The sequence below is a fragment of the Procambarus clarkii genome, chromosome 5, assembly GCF_040958095.1.
Source record: "Procambarus clarkii isolate CNS0578487 chromosome 5, FALCON_Pclarkii_2.0, whole genome shotgun sequence".
NCBI classification, from domain to species: domain Eukaryota; kingdom Metazoa; phylum Arthropoda; class Malacostraca; order Decapoda; family Cambaridae; genus Procambarus; species Procambarus clarkii.
The window spans coordinates 26,328,165-26,342,151 of record NC_091154.1 but is presented as its reverse complement, the minus strand read 5'-3'; the positions used below and the strand labels follow the sequence as shown (position 1 = coordinate 26,342,151).

Sequence of the window (13,987 nt, the reverse complement as noted above, 5' to 3'; positions counted from 1 at the left end):
GGTTGTTTGGGGTTGACCCGTTCAAAGATGCAGTGGATTGTTCTTGGCTGTCAGTGGTTGACATATTGGAGACAGCGGCCTCGCGTTTGCCAGAGTAGTAGGTCCAGTACTTGTTGAATTCATACAATCAACATCTTGTATTTCCTTTGATGGTGTATTAGTACAACTCATATGTGACTGGATAAATTACAGAGTGATTTCTGTTACTGGAGTTGTAGGTCCTAATCCTATGGTAATATTTAGGACCTCCAGATTCCCACAACAAAATTTGCTGCAGCCGCCGGCTCGGTTGGGAGAGTTCCAGTAACTCCCAATCTCCTCACAATCTTCTGAGCAACCAGAGTCTTTCCTTTTAGGTGGGTTCTAGTTTTCTCTGATTGACTTGAACGCGTCCATGCTCTATGAAAGATTGGTCGATGTTTCCCTGTGGTGGAATATCCTCTGAGGATGCTTGAAGCACTGACCAGGAGTGCTTTGTTGAACTGTGGAGCCGGTCAACAGGCAAGTTTAATTAATGTTCTCTCTCTCTCTCTCTCTCTCTCTCTCTCTCTCTCTCTCTCTCTCTCTCTCTCTCTCTCTCTCTCTCTCTCTCTCTCTCTCTCTCTCTCTCTCTCTCTCTCTCTCTCTCTCTCTCTCTCTCCCTCTCTCTCTCTCTCTCCCTCTCTCTCTCTCTCTCTCTCTCTCTCTCCCTCTCTGTCTCTCTCTCTCTCTCTCTCTCTCTCTCTCTCTCTCCCTCTCTGTCTCTCTCTCTCTCTCTCTCTCTCTCTCCCTCTCTCTCTCCCTCTCTCTCTCCCTCTCTCTCTCCCTCTCTCTCTCCCTCTCTCTCTCTCTCTCTCTCTCTCTCTCTCTCTCTCTCTCTCTCTCTCTCTCTCTCTCTCTCTCTCTCTCTCTCTCTCTCTCTCTCTCTCTCCCTCTCTCTCTCTCCCTCCCTCTCTCTCTCTCTCTCTCTCTCTCTCTCTCCCTCTCTGTCTCTCTCTCTCTCTCTCTCTCTCTCTCTCTCTCTCCCTCTCTCTCTCTCTCTCTCTCTCTCTCTCTCTCTCTCTCTCTCTCTCTCTCTCTCTCTCTCTCTCTCTCTCTCTCTCTCTCTCTCTCTCTCCCTCTCTCTCTCCCTCTCTCTCTCCCTCTCTCTCTCCCTCTCTCTCTCTCTCTCTCTCTCTCTCTCTCTCTCTCTCTCTCTCTCTCTCTCTCTCTCTCTCTCTCTCTCTCTCTCCCTCTCTCTCTCTCTCTCTCTCTCTCTCTCTCTCTCTCTCTCTCTCTCTCTCTCTCTCTCTCTCTCTCTCTCTCTCTCTCTCTCTCTCTCTCTCTCTCTCTCTCTCTCTATCTATTTATTTCTCCACTTTCTTCTGCCCCTCTTCTTTATTGTCTTCTCCCAAATGAACATCTCCACGAGGTTACCATAGCAACATCCGGATAAACCGTATCAGCAGGTAAATCCACGAGTCCCAGGAATATCTAATTTGCTCACAAGTTGTTGTGTTGAAACAGTAGGATAGAGGGATGGAACGGGAGAGGCGGAGGGACCGAGGACGCGGAGTGAAGGGGACAGGGGAGGGAGCCGGCAAGATGAGGGATAGAGGACATGGATTGAATAGGAAAGAAGAGGGGGTGGAGGACAACGTGGGAAGGGGAACAATGATGGGAGGTTGACGAGCAAGGAAGGGGAAAGTGCAGGGAATGGGAACGATAACAGAAGTATAAACATGAGAAATGGGTGAGACGACCAGAGGATTAAGGTTGGTCGAGGCTGCAGAGCAAAGAACGAGCTGTAGAACAGAACAAACCTGTACAACAAAGATAAGCTGTACAACAGAGACGAGCTGTACAACAAAGATAAGCTGTACAACAAAGATGAGCTGTACAACAGAGACGAGCTGTACAACAAAGATAAGCTGTACAACAAAGATGAGCTGTACAACAGAGACGAGCTGTACAACAAAGATAAGCTGTACAACAAAGATGAGCTGTACAACAGAGACGAGCTGTACAACAAAGATGAGCTTACAACAAAGATGAGCTGTACAACAGAGACGAGCTGTACAACAAAGATGAGCTGTACAACAAAGATGAGCTGTACAACAAAGATGAGCTGTACAACAAAGATGAGCTGTACAACAGAGACGAGCTGTACAACAAAGATGAGCTGTACAACAAAGATGAGCTGTACAACAAAGATGAGCTGTACAACAAAGATGAGCTGTACAACAGAGACGAGCTGTACAACAAAGATGAGCTGTACAACAAAGATGAGCTGTACAACAGAGACGAGCTGTACAACAAAGATGAGCTGTACAACAAAGATGAGCTGTACAACAAAGATGAGCTGTACAACAAAGATGAGCTGTACAACAAAGATGAGCTGTACAACAAAGAAGTGATGGTCTGCAAAAATCAGAGATGAAGTGAAGACCCAAACAGCCACAGAGCACAACAACAACAACAACGTCGTGGAAGAGAGCTGGAGGAACTAACAGTGCAGATCTGCACATATAAGAGAACTGCTCAGTTATCCTGACCCCTACCAAGGGCTATATAGTTGTAATGGCTTGGCGCTTTCCCCTAATAATTCCCTTCCCTTCCCCTGTGTTTCATCCCCCCCCCTAATGTTTTCCCCCCCCCCTCCCCCCTCCTCTCTAAGCTGTCTCTCACCCCTAAGTTCCCCTCCCACTCCCCCATTTAACCTCAAATCTCCTTCCATTGTTATACCCTTACAACAATGAATTAAACTCCGTCGCACCCCTCCCAAAAAAAAATTTATATATACTTTTTTGTTAAGGATTTACACGTCAGAAAACACTGGCAGATGTCTGCTTCCTCTCTATATATTTTGTTGTTTTTTATTTTGTCTCTGCCTCCTCCCCATTTTGTCCGCTAGGAAAGAATACACTCTCAAGCTGTAGCGAAAATATTTGCTGGCAAACAACGTGGTTAATCTCTAGGCTTTTATGGCGAGGTTGTTTGGTCAACAGAGAATGAAAGATGGCGGAGTAGCAACCAGCTGGTGGCTGCCTCGTCCTGGTGGGGCGCCTCAACCAGTACACCAACACCGAGTAACACAGGGTAGTGTAACACTAACACCTTACCTTGTGGTTATTTGGCGGTGGTTGCGAGGATCAACGTCCCCGCGGCCCGGTCTCTGACCAGGCTTCCTAATTGCTGGACTGGTCAACCAGACTGTTGGACGCGGCTGCTCGCAGCCTGATGTGTGAATCACAGCCTGGTTGATCAGGTATCCTTTGGGGTTGTTTATCGAGTTCTATTTTCAACACCGTGAGAGGTCGGTCACTCGACTTCTAATGTTGATAGAGTTCTCTCTCAGAGTTCCTGTTGCACCTCTGCTTTTCAGCAGGGGTATTCTGCACATCCTGCCATGCTTCCTGGTATCATGTGATGTTATTTCTGTGTGCAGGTTTGAAACCTGTCATTTTAATGTTTTCCAAATGTAAATTATTAGGTATCTCTTCCGACTGCGCTCGAGAGAATACAGAATTTAACATTTTAATCGGTGAAAGTTATTTAAATATTCTGGCAGTAAAGGATCTCTGCACGCTCTCCAGGTCAGCAATTTCTCCAGCTTTGACTTGGGATGTTACTGTGCAACAATATTGAACATTAGAGAGCACCAGTGTCTTCAAAAGTATCATCATTGGTATGACATCTCTTGTTTGCAAGGTTCTTGTTATCCAAGTTGTCATTTTTCTTGTAGTTGTGACAGCTACTTAATTGTGTTCTATAAAAGAATCTGGGACTAACCTTGTCAGGTCTTCTGACATGATTACTCCCAGATGTTTAATATTATTTTGTAATTCTAAGTGTAATTTGACTGCGTTTTATATGTGGTTCCGTTTTTAGAAACTCGTTTTTTCCATAGCGAAGGAGCTGGAATTTATCTTAATTAAACATCATATTATTTTCTGGAGCCCACTGAAAAACCTGATTTACATTTGATTGAAAGTTTACTGTGTCCTCTATGTTGTATGTTCTCATAAAAGTCTTATTGTCATCAGCAAAGGATGATACAGTGCTATAGTTTGTGTCCGACATAGCGATGAGAAATGAGAACATCTTGCTATGAGCACATCTTGCACATAGCAAGATGTGCTTGCTCCAGGGTACTGGAGCAAGGACAGTACCCTGGGGGATTGAGCTCTTCACGGTTGATGGTCTGAATTTTGCTTTGTTGACTATTGTACTGTGGGTTCTGTTCATTGGGAAATTGAAGACCCATTTTCCTATTTTTCCAATAATTTCTCTAGAGAACATTTTGTGTGAAATAACACCATGGTTGCAGTTGTCGAAGGCTTTTTCAAAACCTGTATATATTACATCAATGTTTCGCTTGTCCTCCAAGGCTGGCATCCAACGCCTTGTCATAGTGGTCCAGCAACTGTGAGAGGCAAGGAGCGCCCTGTTCTGAACCCATGTTCTCCAGGGTTATGTAGACACTATGATTCCATGTGCTTTGTGACCTCACTTCCTAGCACCCTTTCAAACATTTGTATAATATGTAATGTTAGTGCTATCGGTCTATAATTTTTTGCCGTTGCTTTATTTCCTTCTTTATGGAGTGGTGCTGTCTCCACTGTTCTCTCTCGGGGATGGCACCAGTGTCTAGACTACGTCTCCAAAAATCGTTAAAGGCCTACCTTACCTTGAGGTTACCTTGAGGTGCTTCCGGGGCTTAGCTTCCCCGCGGCCCGGTCGTCGACCAGGCCTCCTGGTTGACGGACTGATCAACCAGGCTGTTGGACGCGGCTGCTCGCAGCCTGACGTATGAGTCACAGCCTGGTTGATCAGGTATCCTTTTGAGGTGCTTATCCAGTTCTCTCTTGAACACTGTGAGGGGTCGGCCAGTTATGCCCCTTATGTGCAGTGGAAGCGTGTTGAACAGTCTCGGACCTCTGATGTTGACAGAGTTCTCTCTCAGAGTACCAGTTGCACCTCTGTTTTTCAACGGGGGTATTCTGCACATCCTGCCATGTCTTCTGGTCTCATGTGATGTTATTTCTGTGTGCAGGTTTGGGACCAGCCCCTCTAATATTTTCCACGTGTAAATTATTATGTACCTCTCCCGATAGAGGCCTGCGATAGAGGTTTTTAACCATTCTTCAAAAACAGGTCCTGAGTTCCTGGACTCAGGACCTGGTTCAAAGTGCATAGGCATACTGTCCACGGCCACCCATCCTCTTGATAAGATGGTTCTTTTTGTAACTATATGGACCATCTTAGGAGAATCGACGAGATGGACAAATCGACAGCAGAATTTGTGATTATTCATTTGATAGAAACATTTCATCCAGAGTCCAGAAACAAATAAAGCTTAAAACTTGGCCTCAGTCAAGTCTTGACCTAAAAACTCAGGGTGACCCAGGTCACCAGGAGGTCAGGGTGGCCTTAGATGTGGTATTTGATGTTGATAACACATTCATGAAAAATTCGTTTGGGATATCAGTCCTCAGTGTGTTTAGGGAGTTCACTAAGTAACATCAAGGAGAGTAACACTAAGATACACCAAGTAGTACAACACTAATTAAGTAGCAACAAGTAACACACCCTGGAGAGTAGCACAAAGGACCACCAACGAGTATAACACTAAGTAACACCAAGTAACACAGAGAAGAGTAACACAAGCACCAAGTAACACAGAGAAGAGTAACACAAGCACCAAGTAACACAGAGAAGAGTAACACAAGCACCAAGTAACACAGAGGAGAGTAACACAAGCACCAAGTAACACAGAGGAGAGTAACACAAGCACCAAGTAACACAGAGAAGAGTAACACAAGCACCAAGTAACATCAAGTAGAATGACAGGCAGTAACACCATGAAGAGTAACAGAGTAACTAAGTAGAGTACCACATAGTAACGGTAAGTAACACAAACACTAACACCTTGTAGAGTAACATACAGTAACTACAAGTGGAGAAAAGTTGAAAAACTTCAAGTTGGGAGTAAAGGGTCTTATGATGACGTCATATCTGAGTATGTAATCGAGGCCTTAACAAATCATATTAATCTATATTAGGGTTGCTCGATTTTCTTCACCGGCATAAGTAAGCCAGTGAATCAATTACAGATAAACAGAAAGAGTGGAACAGAACAACCAATCCTTGTTCTGTTGTAAAGAACAGAATATATATATCTATCAAGAACAACATCTGTTGTAAAGAATGCGTAATTCTTCAACACGTGACAGGAATAACGCATTATAAGGCAAAATCGAACAAACTTCGAAAGAACAAGTACCGTAGGAGAACTTCATATCTGTCTACTGTTGGGAGGTACGTGTTCGATTGTCCGAACATTAGTTCTTGAGTTACACTGAACAGTGTTCAAATTGAGGCTAAAGTGGGGCAAAACAAGTAAATAGGACTCACGAGAAAAAATAGGACTGAAGGTAGTTTAACAGAAAAATGGGGCTGAAGAGACATAAGCAGAAAATGGGGACTTAAACAGGAAAATTTAAACATTTTGATTATCATATTAGGTCGATCTTACGCCGCCATAAACGCTCACGTGTAAATGAGACACACAGCCACTCTGCGAGGATGAGACACACAGCCACTCTGCGAGGATGAGACACACAGCCACTCTGCGAGGATGAGACACACAGCCACTCTGCGAGGATGAGACACACAGCCACTCTGCGAGGATGAGACACACAGCCACTCTGCGAGGATGAGACACACAGCCACTCTGCGAGGATGAGACACACAGCCACTCTGCGAGGATGAGACACACAGCCACTCTGCGAGGATGAGACACACAGCCACTCTGCGAGGATGAGACACACAGCCACTCTGCGAGGATGAGACACACAGCCACTCTGCGAGGATGAGACACACAGCCACTCTGCGAGGATGAGACACACAGCCACTCTGCGAGGATGAGACACAGTGCTCGACCCCAAGAGTAGTACAGCAAGTGAGAGCCGCTACAAGCAGGAACGCTCACAAGCCTCCTTTACAAGCAACGCAGAAAGCTCCTATATAACAACTTGACAGCATTTAGATTTCCTACGTCTAAAATACGTGATACAGAACAGGGATTCAAATCTGAAGGTAGTTCCTCTCACTCTTAACTACTATGGAGTTGTGAAATACGATAATGGTGTCTTTTGTCATCATATATATTATTTAGATGCTTGGTAAGCCAAATAATATCAAACACTGCCATCACAATGTTTATATAACACATGGAAGGGATATCAGAAAAGGGATATCATATTTTTGTGGGCGGTAAAGAGGTTGAAGAGGCATAGGTGAAGGGCAAAGTTTGGTTAATAGGAAATTTAGCATGTATTATGATAGCAGGCGGACTAGGGGATATTTCTCATATCCCTTATTCCGCCCTGATGACTATGGGATATGAGAAAAGACTAAGTGCTGGGAAATGATGATAATGGACTGAAGCAAAGGCACCAAACAACTTAGATCATCGGGGATCGAACACTGACCTTTCAAGAAGCGAGGCCTCCGCTGTACCTGCCAGTGCAACTGAATGAAACTCTGGTGTCGCTCGGTGTAAATAACTAAGTCATTCATACGATTAATTCGTGCGTGGAGAGATTGCACTTGGAGCCAGCCGATCAGTATTCATTGCTCCCCTGCGCTTAATCCCTTGATGAGGTCAAATTACACAAATTACATCCATTGTACACAATGTACCTAAATGAGAGGCTTGGCACTCTCCACCACATTGCTTTAATTGAACATTTGAGTATGTGGGTGTATACCTTCGAGGGGGACAATTATGTCACCCAAAATACGTTTGTGAAACATAGTTCAATCCTTCAAACAATGCCAGATAATCAGATTTAATAATAATTATCAACAGTTCTTGTACTTTAGGAGTACAACATAGTGTACTCCTGAAGATGCAGGCGATGAGTCACAATAACGTGGCTAAAGTAAGTTGACCAGACCACACACTAGAAGGCGAAGGGACGACGACGTTTCGGTCCGTCAGAGACCATTCTCAAGTCGATTGAGAATGGTCCAGGACGGACCGAAACGTCGTCGTCCCTTCACCTTCTAGTGTGTGGTCTGGTCAACTACTCCTGAAGATGTCACATTGCTGACGAAACGTCGAACAATAAAAACTAAAGTGATCTACCGTTGATTCAACCTCAGGATGGTAGAGTATATTTGCGTTGAATGGAAAATATCCAAAAGAAAATTTATAATAGTCACAATGCTGTTCTGTTTAATGACATTATATGCATATATATATATATATATATATATATATATATATATATATATATATATATATATATATATATATATATATATATATATATATATGTTGTTAAATATGACCGAAAAAGTAAGTTTAATAATTCTAACACGAATTTTCTCAATATTTCTTATGTTTCTTTTTACTGTCGTTGGTAATCGACAGTAAATTGAAAAATCAATTCTCAATTTCTCTAAATTGAAAAATCAATTTAGAGAATTGAAAAATCAATTCTCTAAAATTCCTTTTTATTTCTAGTCTGACTCGACGCTTGAACACGTTTCGTAATAACGTATTACATTTTCAAAGACTTTAGTTTACACACACACACAACTGTAACCTGAAAACACTTAACAGAGTTTTACTTATTCTAACGCTAAACAGCTTGTCTTATATACTCGCATTTGGGTGAGATGATATGTTGAAACAGTTTTGGATGAGGTGAACAAACTTTTGACCAACACAAGGCAGAACACAGTTCAATGGGTATAAATTGGATAAGTGAAAGGGAAGAATGGAAGTAACTGCAAAGGGCCTATTGGCCTATACTTCCTCTTGATGCTTCTATATTGGTACGGAGTCTTGAAGTGGGTAGAATATAGTTGTGCATTAATTGGCTGTTGATTGCTGGTGTTGACTTTTGATTGGTCAACAGCCAATTAATGCACAACAATATTCTGCGTGTGTGAGACCTGTCTGACACTGACCATTGTAACCGCGAACTACCACCACTGCTGGGAGCCATAATCACTCTCGTAGTGGCTTGAGCTTCCCAAAGGCATCAGACACGCTTGATCTACCCCCCTATTGTTATGGGCATAAGGCGCTCATGGGTGGATGTACTCTGTAAACTCATCTTGCCACACTAAAAAGCTATCGAAATCCCTTATCTCACACTATCTTATCCTTATTTCATTATTATTATTATTTTATACTAATTATTCTCATTGGTAGTAGTGGCAGTAATAGTTTTAACTAAGGAACTAGTGTTATTACTTTGTTACGCTAATTGTTGGTAATGTTACTTATTTAGTAATATTAAATTGGTAATATTTGATTGGTAATATTAAATTGGTGATATTTTTTTTTTATTTCATTTATTATAATATGTATTAATGCCATTGCTGTCATTGTTATCACTTTCATTATTAGCATTACAGATGATAATGATTAAAATATTCATCATTGTACTCACCATAATTGTCAATACTATTTTAATCATCAATATTTTACTATCATCATCAATTTTACCATCACCATCATTAACAATAATATCATGATCATTATAATCAGTATGATCATCATTACCATCATTATTTTAATTATTATTATAATCATCATTATTATCTTCATTATCATAATTAATGGCATTGTTATCATCACTGCGATCATTATAATCATCATGGCGTTCATTATTATTATCATTATAACCAGTTTAATCATCATTGCTATGTTCATTATCATCCTTAATGGTATTGTTATCATCACTGCGATCATTATTATCATCATGACCATCATATCATCCTTACAGCCTATCCTCCTAAAATGAAAGTACTTATTAAAGTACTTATAGTAACAATCTGGTCGATCGTAAAAACTTGGACATGATAGACCAATAAAAAGTAGACTTTTGTATTATTGAAATTGCAATACAGTACAAGTTTTTGTCTATTTATGCTGGCAATGAAATCTAACCTAACATTCCTAGGCTTATGTAACGGTATCAACACCGTGGCTGGAGTGGGGAGTGGCGATTTCGGCGCCATCTATGGACCTGCACTCCAACTCTCAGGTATTAGAGGAGACGCAGACAACGCCATCTGTTGGCAGTGTTGTGGCGACGGTGAAAGGCTCCTGTCTCATACCTCAGTTAGAAGGCGCGGTCGACGATGATGATCTCTGGCCGGGGGGGAGGGGGGAGTAACGATATCAACGCCAACTAGGTTGTGCAAGCAATTATAATTTCAGTTCCCCGGTGAAAGGGTGTTATCCTAAGGTCACCTAGTATTCTGTCCGTCTAGCTAATGACGTTCATATTCACAGAGGTGACGTAAGGAGGCGATTGCGCTGAGGAGGGCCTTTCACCATGGTCAGTCCAGAACTCTTGACTTGGTCCTCTGAGAGGAGAAAGTGGCCGCCGTCGGTAGTAGCAGTATGTTAGCTGCTGGATTTATGCAGTGTTGTATGGACCGACGTACCCGGGATTTGGTCAAGAAGAGTTACAAGGCGATAGTGGTGCATCTGTTGAGAAGTGCTGCTAGAGACTTCTGCCAGGGTCTTAGCTACCCCTATACATGATTAATTGAGAACCCTGTCAGCATGTTGCTGAAACCCTCTGCCAGTGTGATTATGGAGTGCGGATATTGGGAATTGAGACATCGTGATGATAAGGTGTGTGGACTGACCCATGTTGAGGAAGGAGACTCGCCGGTGATTACTCCTTGAGTGTGGACGACATGAACCTGGACCTAGTGGACTTGCCGAGATTTGATGAACACTGCAGATCTATTGAGTGTCTTGAGTGAAAGCGACACAGTGTAAATACGCGTAGTAATACTTAAGGATATAATATATTGGTGAAGGTGTCATGGCGTATTGTTTATCCCCCCATTTATTTCTTGCAATAGTACTTGCAACAGCCAGTTCGTGAAAACTTACCATCGACTTTGGGTAGGATCAAGAAGAGGTTATAAAACACGTTAACAGAAAGAACCCGGTTACTGGCCCAAGCTGGCCGTAACACCCTAATACACCGGACTAATATAGCACAGACAAGTGCTATACCAGGCCTTGGAATATATATATATATATATATATATATATATATATATATATATATATATATATATATATATATATATATATATATATATATATATATATATATATATATATAATGTGTGTGTGTATATCACGAAAATAAACACGTGATTAAGAATGTGACAATGTCAGACCACGGAGGAAAAATGAAACAGGAATTTCCTTAAGTACTTTCGTATATTAAATACATCTTCAGAAGGTGATGTGGCTTACTGGAGCTTACTAGATAGTGGTACGATCGACACATAGTTACAAAACGTACTATCAAAATAGGAGGATGGCTTGCATCTTCATCAGCTTCCCCCCACCCCATGCTCCCACCACCTGCCGTCAAGCCTGGCCCCGGGCCGTCAAGCCTGGCCCCGGGCTGGGCTTGGGGAGTAGAAGAACTCCCAGTACCCCATCAACCAGGTACACTAGGCCTGTAACCAGATACTGGTGTCCACAGGCCGCCGCTGGGGGCGCTGGAGAACTGCCTGGACTGCGTGAGGGTGGTGCTGGGGGAGTGCTGGTCCGAGAACCCTGAGGAGAGGCCGGACTTCAGGGCCATCCGCACCAAGCTCAGACCCCTGAGGAAGGGAATGTGAGTACCTGTTTTACTCTCTAGAATTTTTATTATTTTTGTTTTGTGGGTGGGGGGGGGGACAGTTGAGAGGTTTGTGTGATTGTTAGTTTGAGCGGGCATGTTTGCCTGGATGCTTTGTGTGGTTGTTAGTGTTAGTCAGCAAGTTCTCCCCTTTCTAGAGGAGAATTACATATTGTGGCAAGGGGGCTGCACAATGCTTCAGCTGCCTCTTTTAGTATCCATGCGATCCCGCGGCTTTAGTCACATCCAGTTCCTGCAGTTGTGTCTTTACTTCTTCGGGTGTCACTATTAATTCAGTGAGGCTTTCTTGTGGAATTTCTCGTTCAGTTTGTGCTCTAAGCTCTACTGGCAAAACAGATTGCAGCTTGAATACTTCCTGGAAGCCTTTACTTAGTTCCACGAATGTCTCCTCATTTTCCATGTGTCGTCCTTTACTTTTGTCAAGTCTACTCACTTGGTCATTCACAGTCTTCTTCCTCCTAAAATGGACATGAAACGTGGCTGGTACTTAGCGATGTATGCAACGTCATTCTCATACTGCTGCTCTGCTACCATCCTAATTTCCGTACACTCATTTCTGGCCATTCTATATACATTGTAATTTCCTTCTGGTCTATGTTCTCTACGTGTCTTCCATGCGCCCTTTGCTTCCAAGCACTGCCCGTTGAACGATGGGCTAATACTCGACGTGCTTCCCTTGACCCTTAATGGTGGTATGAATCTTTCTTCAGGGGATGAGTCACAATAACGTGGCTAAAGTATGTTGACCTGATCACACACTAGAAGGCGAAGGGACGACGACGTTTCGGTCCGTCCTGGACCATTCTCAAGTCGATTGTGAATCGATTGTGAGTCGATTCACAATCGACTTGAGAATGGTCCAGGACGGACCGAAACGTCGTCGTCCCTTCACCTTCTAGTGTGAGGTCTGGTCAACAATCTTTCTTTAGCTTCTTTGAGTTTGTTACAGAGTCCATCATGTTCTGGGTTAATTTTCCTGGGAGATTCCGTTCATCATTGTATCCCTCTCCATGAATTCCCTTCTGGTAGTCCCCTCTCCTGTATGGTAGCCTTGCACTCTCCCACTCCTTATAGTTTTTATAGTCATTTTCACTGCGAATTCAAATTCTAAAACACAGTGGTCACTGGCTCTTATAGGCATTTTCATGTCATTTTTCGTATATTATATATATATATGCCTGTATATATATGTGTGTCTGTAACAAACTTGAATGGTCCCCAAGCCAATATGCAACCGAAAACTCCTCACCCCAGACAGCCAGGGCTCCATGCACCTTAGCATATCCAGTACTTTACCTGCCAGACCTGTGCCAGACCACACTGATTGTTCAAAAGGATTGAAAGTCGTCAGACCCTTAACCCAACCCCCGACATAGGAAAAGGCAGGTTTAATATTGTGATGATAGCTTGAGTGTGTTGTGGTTCTCCAACAGGAAGCCGAACATCTTCGACAACATGCTGGCGATGATGGAGAAGTATGCTAACAATCTCGAGGCTCTGGTGGACGAGAGAACTGACCAGCTGATTGAGGAGAAGAAAAAGACCGGTAAGTGTGCAGGAAAATGGAGAGAGAGAGAGAGAGAGAGAGAGAGAGATAGAGAGAGAGATAGAGAGAGAGAGAGAGAGAGAGAGAGAGAGAGAGAGAGAGAGAGAGAGAGAGAGAGAGAGAGAGAGAGAGAGAGAGAGAGAGAGAGAGAGAGACATACAATTCTAGACTAAAAGACTCATGTGATCTATGATAGTTATCCCTCACGGACGCGTCGACACCAGTGAGTCCAACACGTGAAAGTCTCAGTTTACTTCAGTAAATCTGTTCACGACTGACCTTCTTAGGTAATCATCCTTCTTTACTTGGCACCTTTGCTCACTTGGCACCCTTTTTCCTCAAAAAACAAAATTTTTACTTAAAATCTACATAAATCCCACAACCTCCACTTGGTATGTACTTGCTTAGTCAAGTTAGCAATCCTGACATGTACAACTTATATCACCACATTCACTGTCGAATCATAGCCACCATCATCACCACAATTATCGACTCACAACCCATATTACCACACTCATACCCGATTCACAGTCCCCTTACCACCCCCCATCACCACTATATTGGCCTACACTACCCTTCACCACACCCATTTTCGACTCAGAGCATATACCACCCACTATCCACCCACAGCCCCAATCATCAATCTCAGGATTGGCCCACTGCACCCATTATCACCTTCACTATGCCTCACAGCCCCCATCACCAATCTCACTCTGCACCCATAACACCTATCACCACCATCTCAGTCGATCGATCGATCTCTTATATCACCAACCCC

The 13,987-nt window shown here is 43.0% G+C and overlaps 1 protein-coding gene across 3 annotated transcripts in view; it reads left to right on the top strand.

Moving 5' to 3' along the window:
• LOC123765885 (guanylate cyclase 32E) overlaps positions 1-13,987 on the top strand; it is a 350,346-nt gene that overhangs the window by 325,050 nt on the left and 11,309 nt on the right. For all 3 annotated transcript variants that reach the window (XM_069299969.1, XM_069299974.1, XM_069299977.1), the window contains 2 exons: positions 11,505-11,639; positions 13,097-13,209. In XM_069299969.1, the coding sequence (XP_069156070.1) occupies positions 11,505-11,639; positions 13,097-13,209 (248 nt within the window). The remainder of the gene's footprint in view (positions 1-11,504; positions 11,640-13,096; positions 13,210-13,987) is intronic.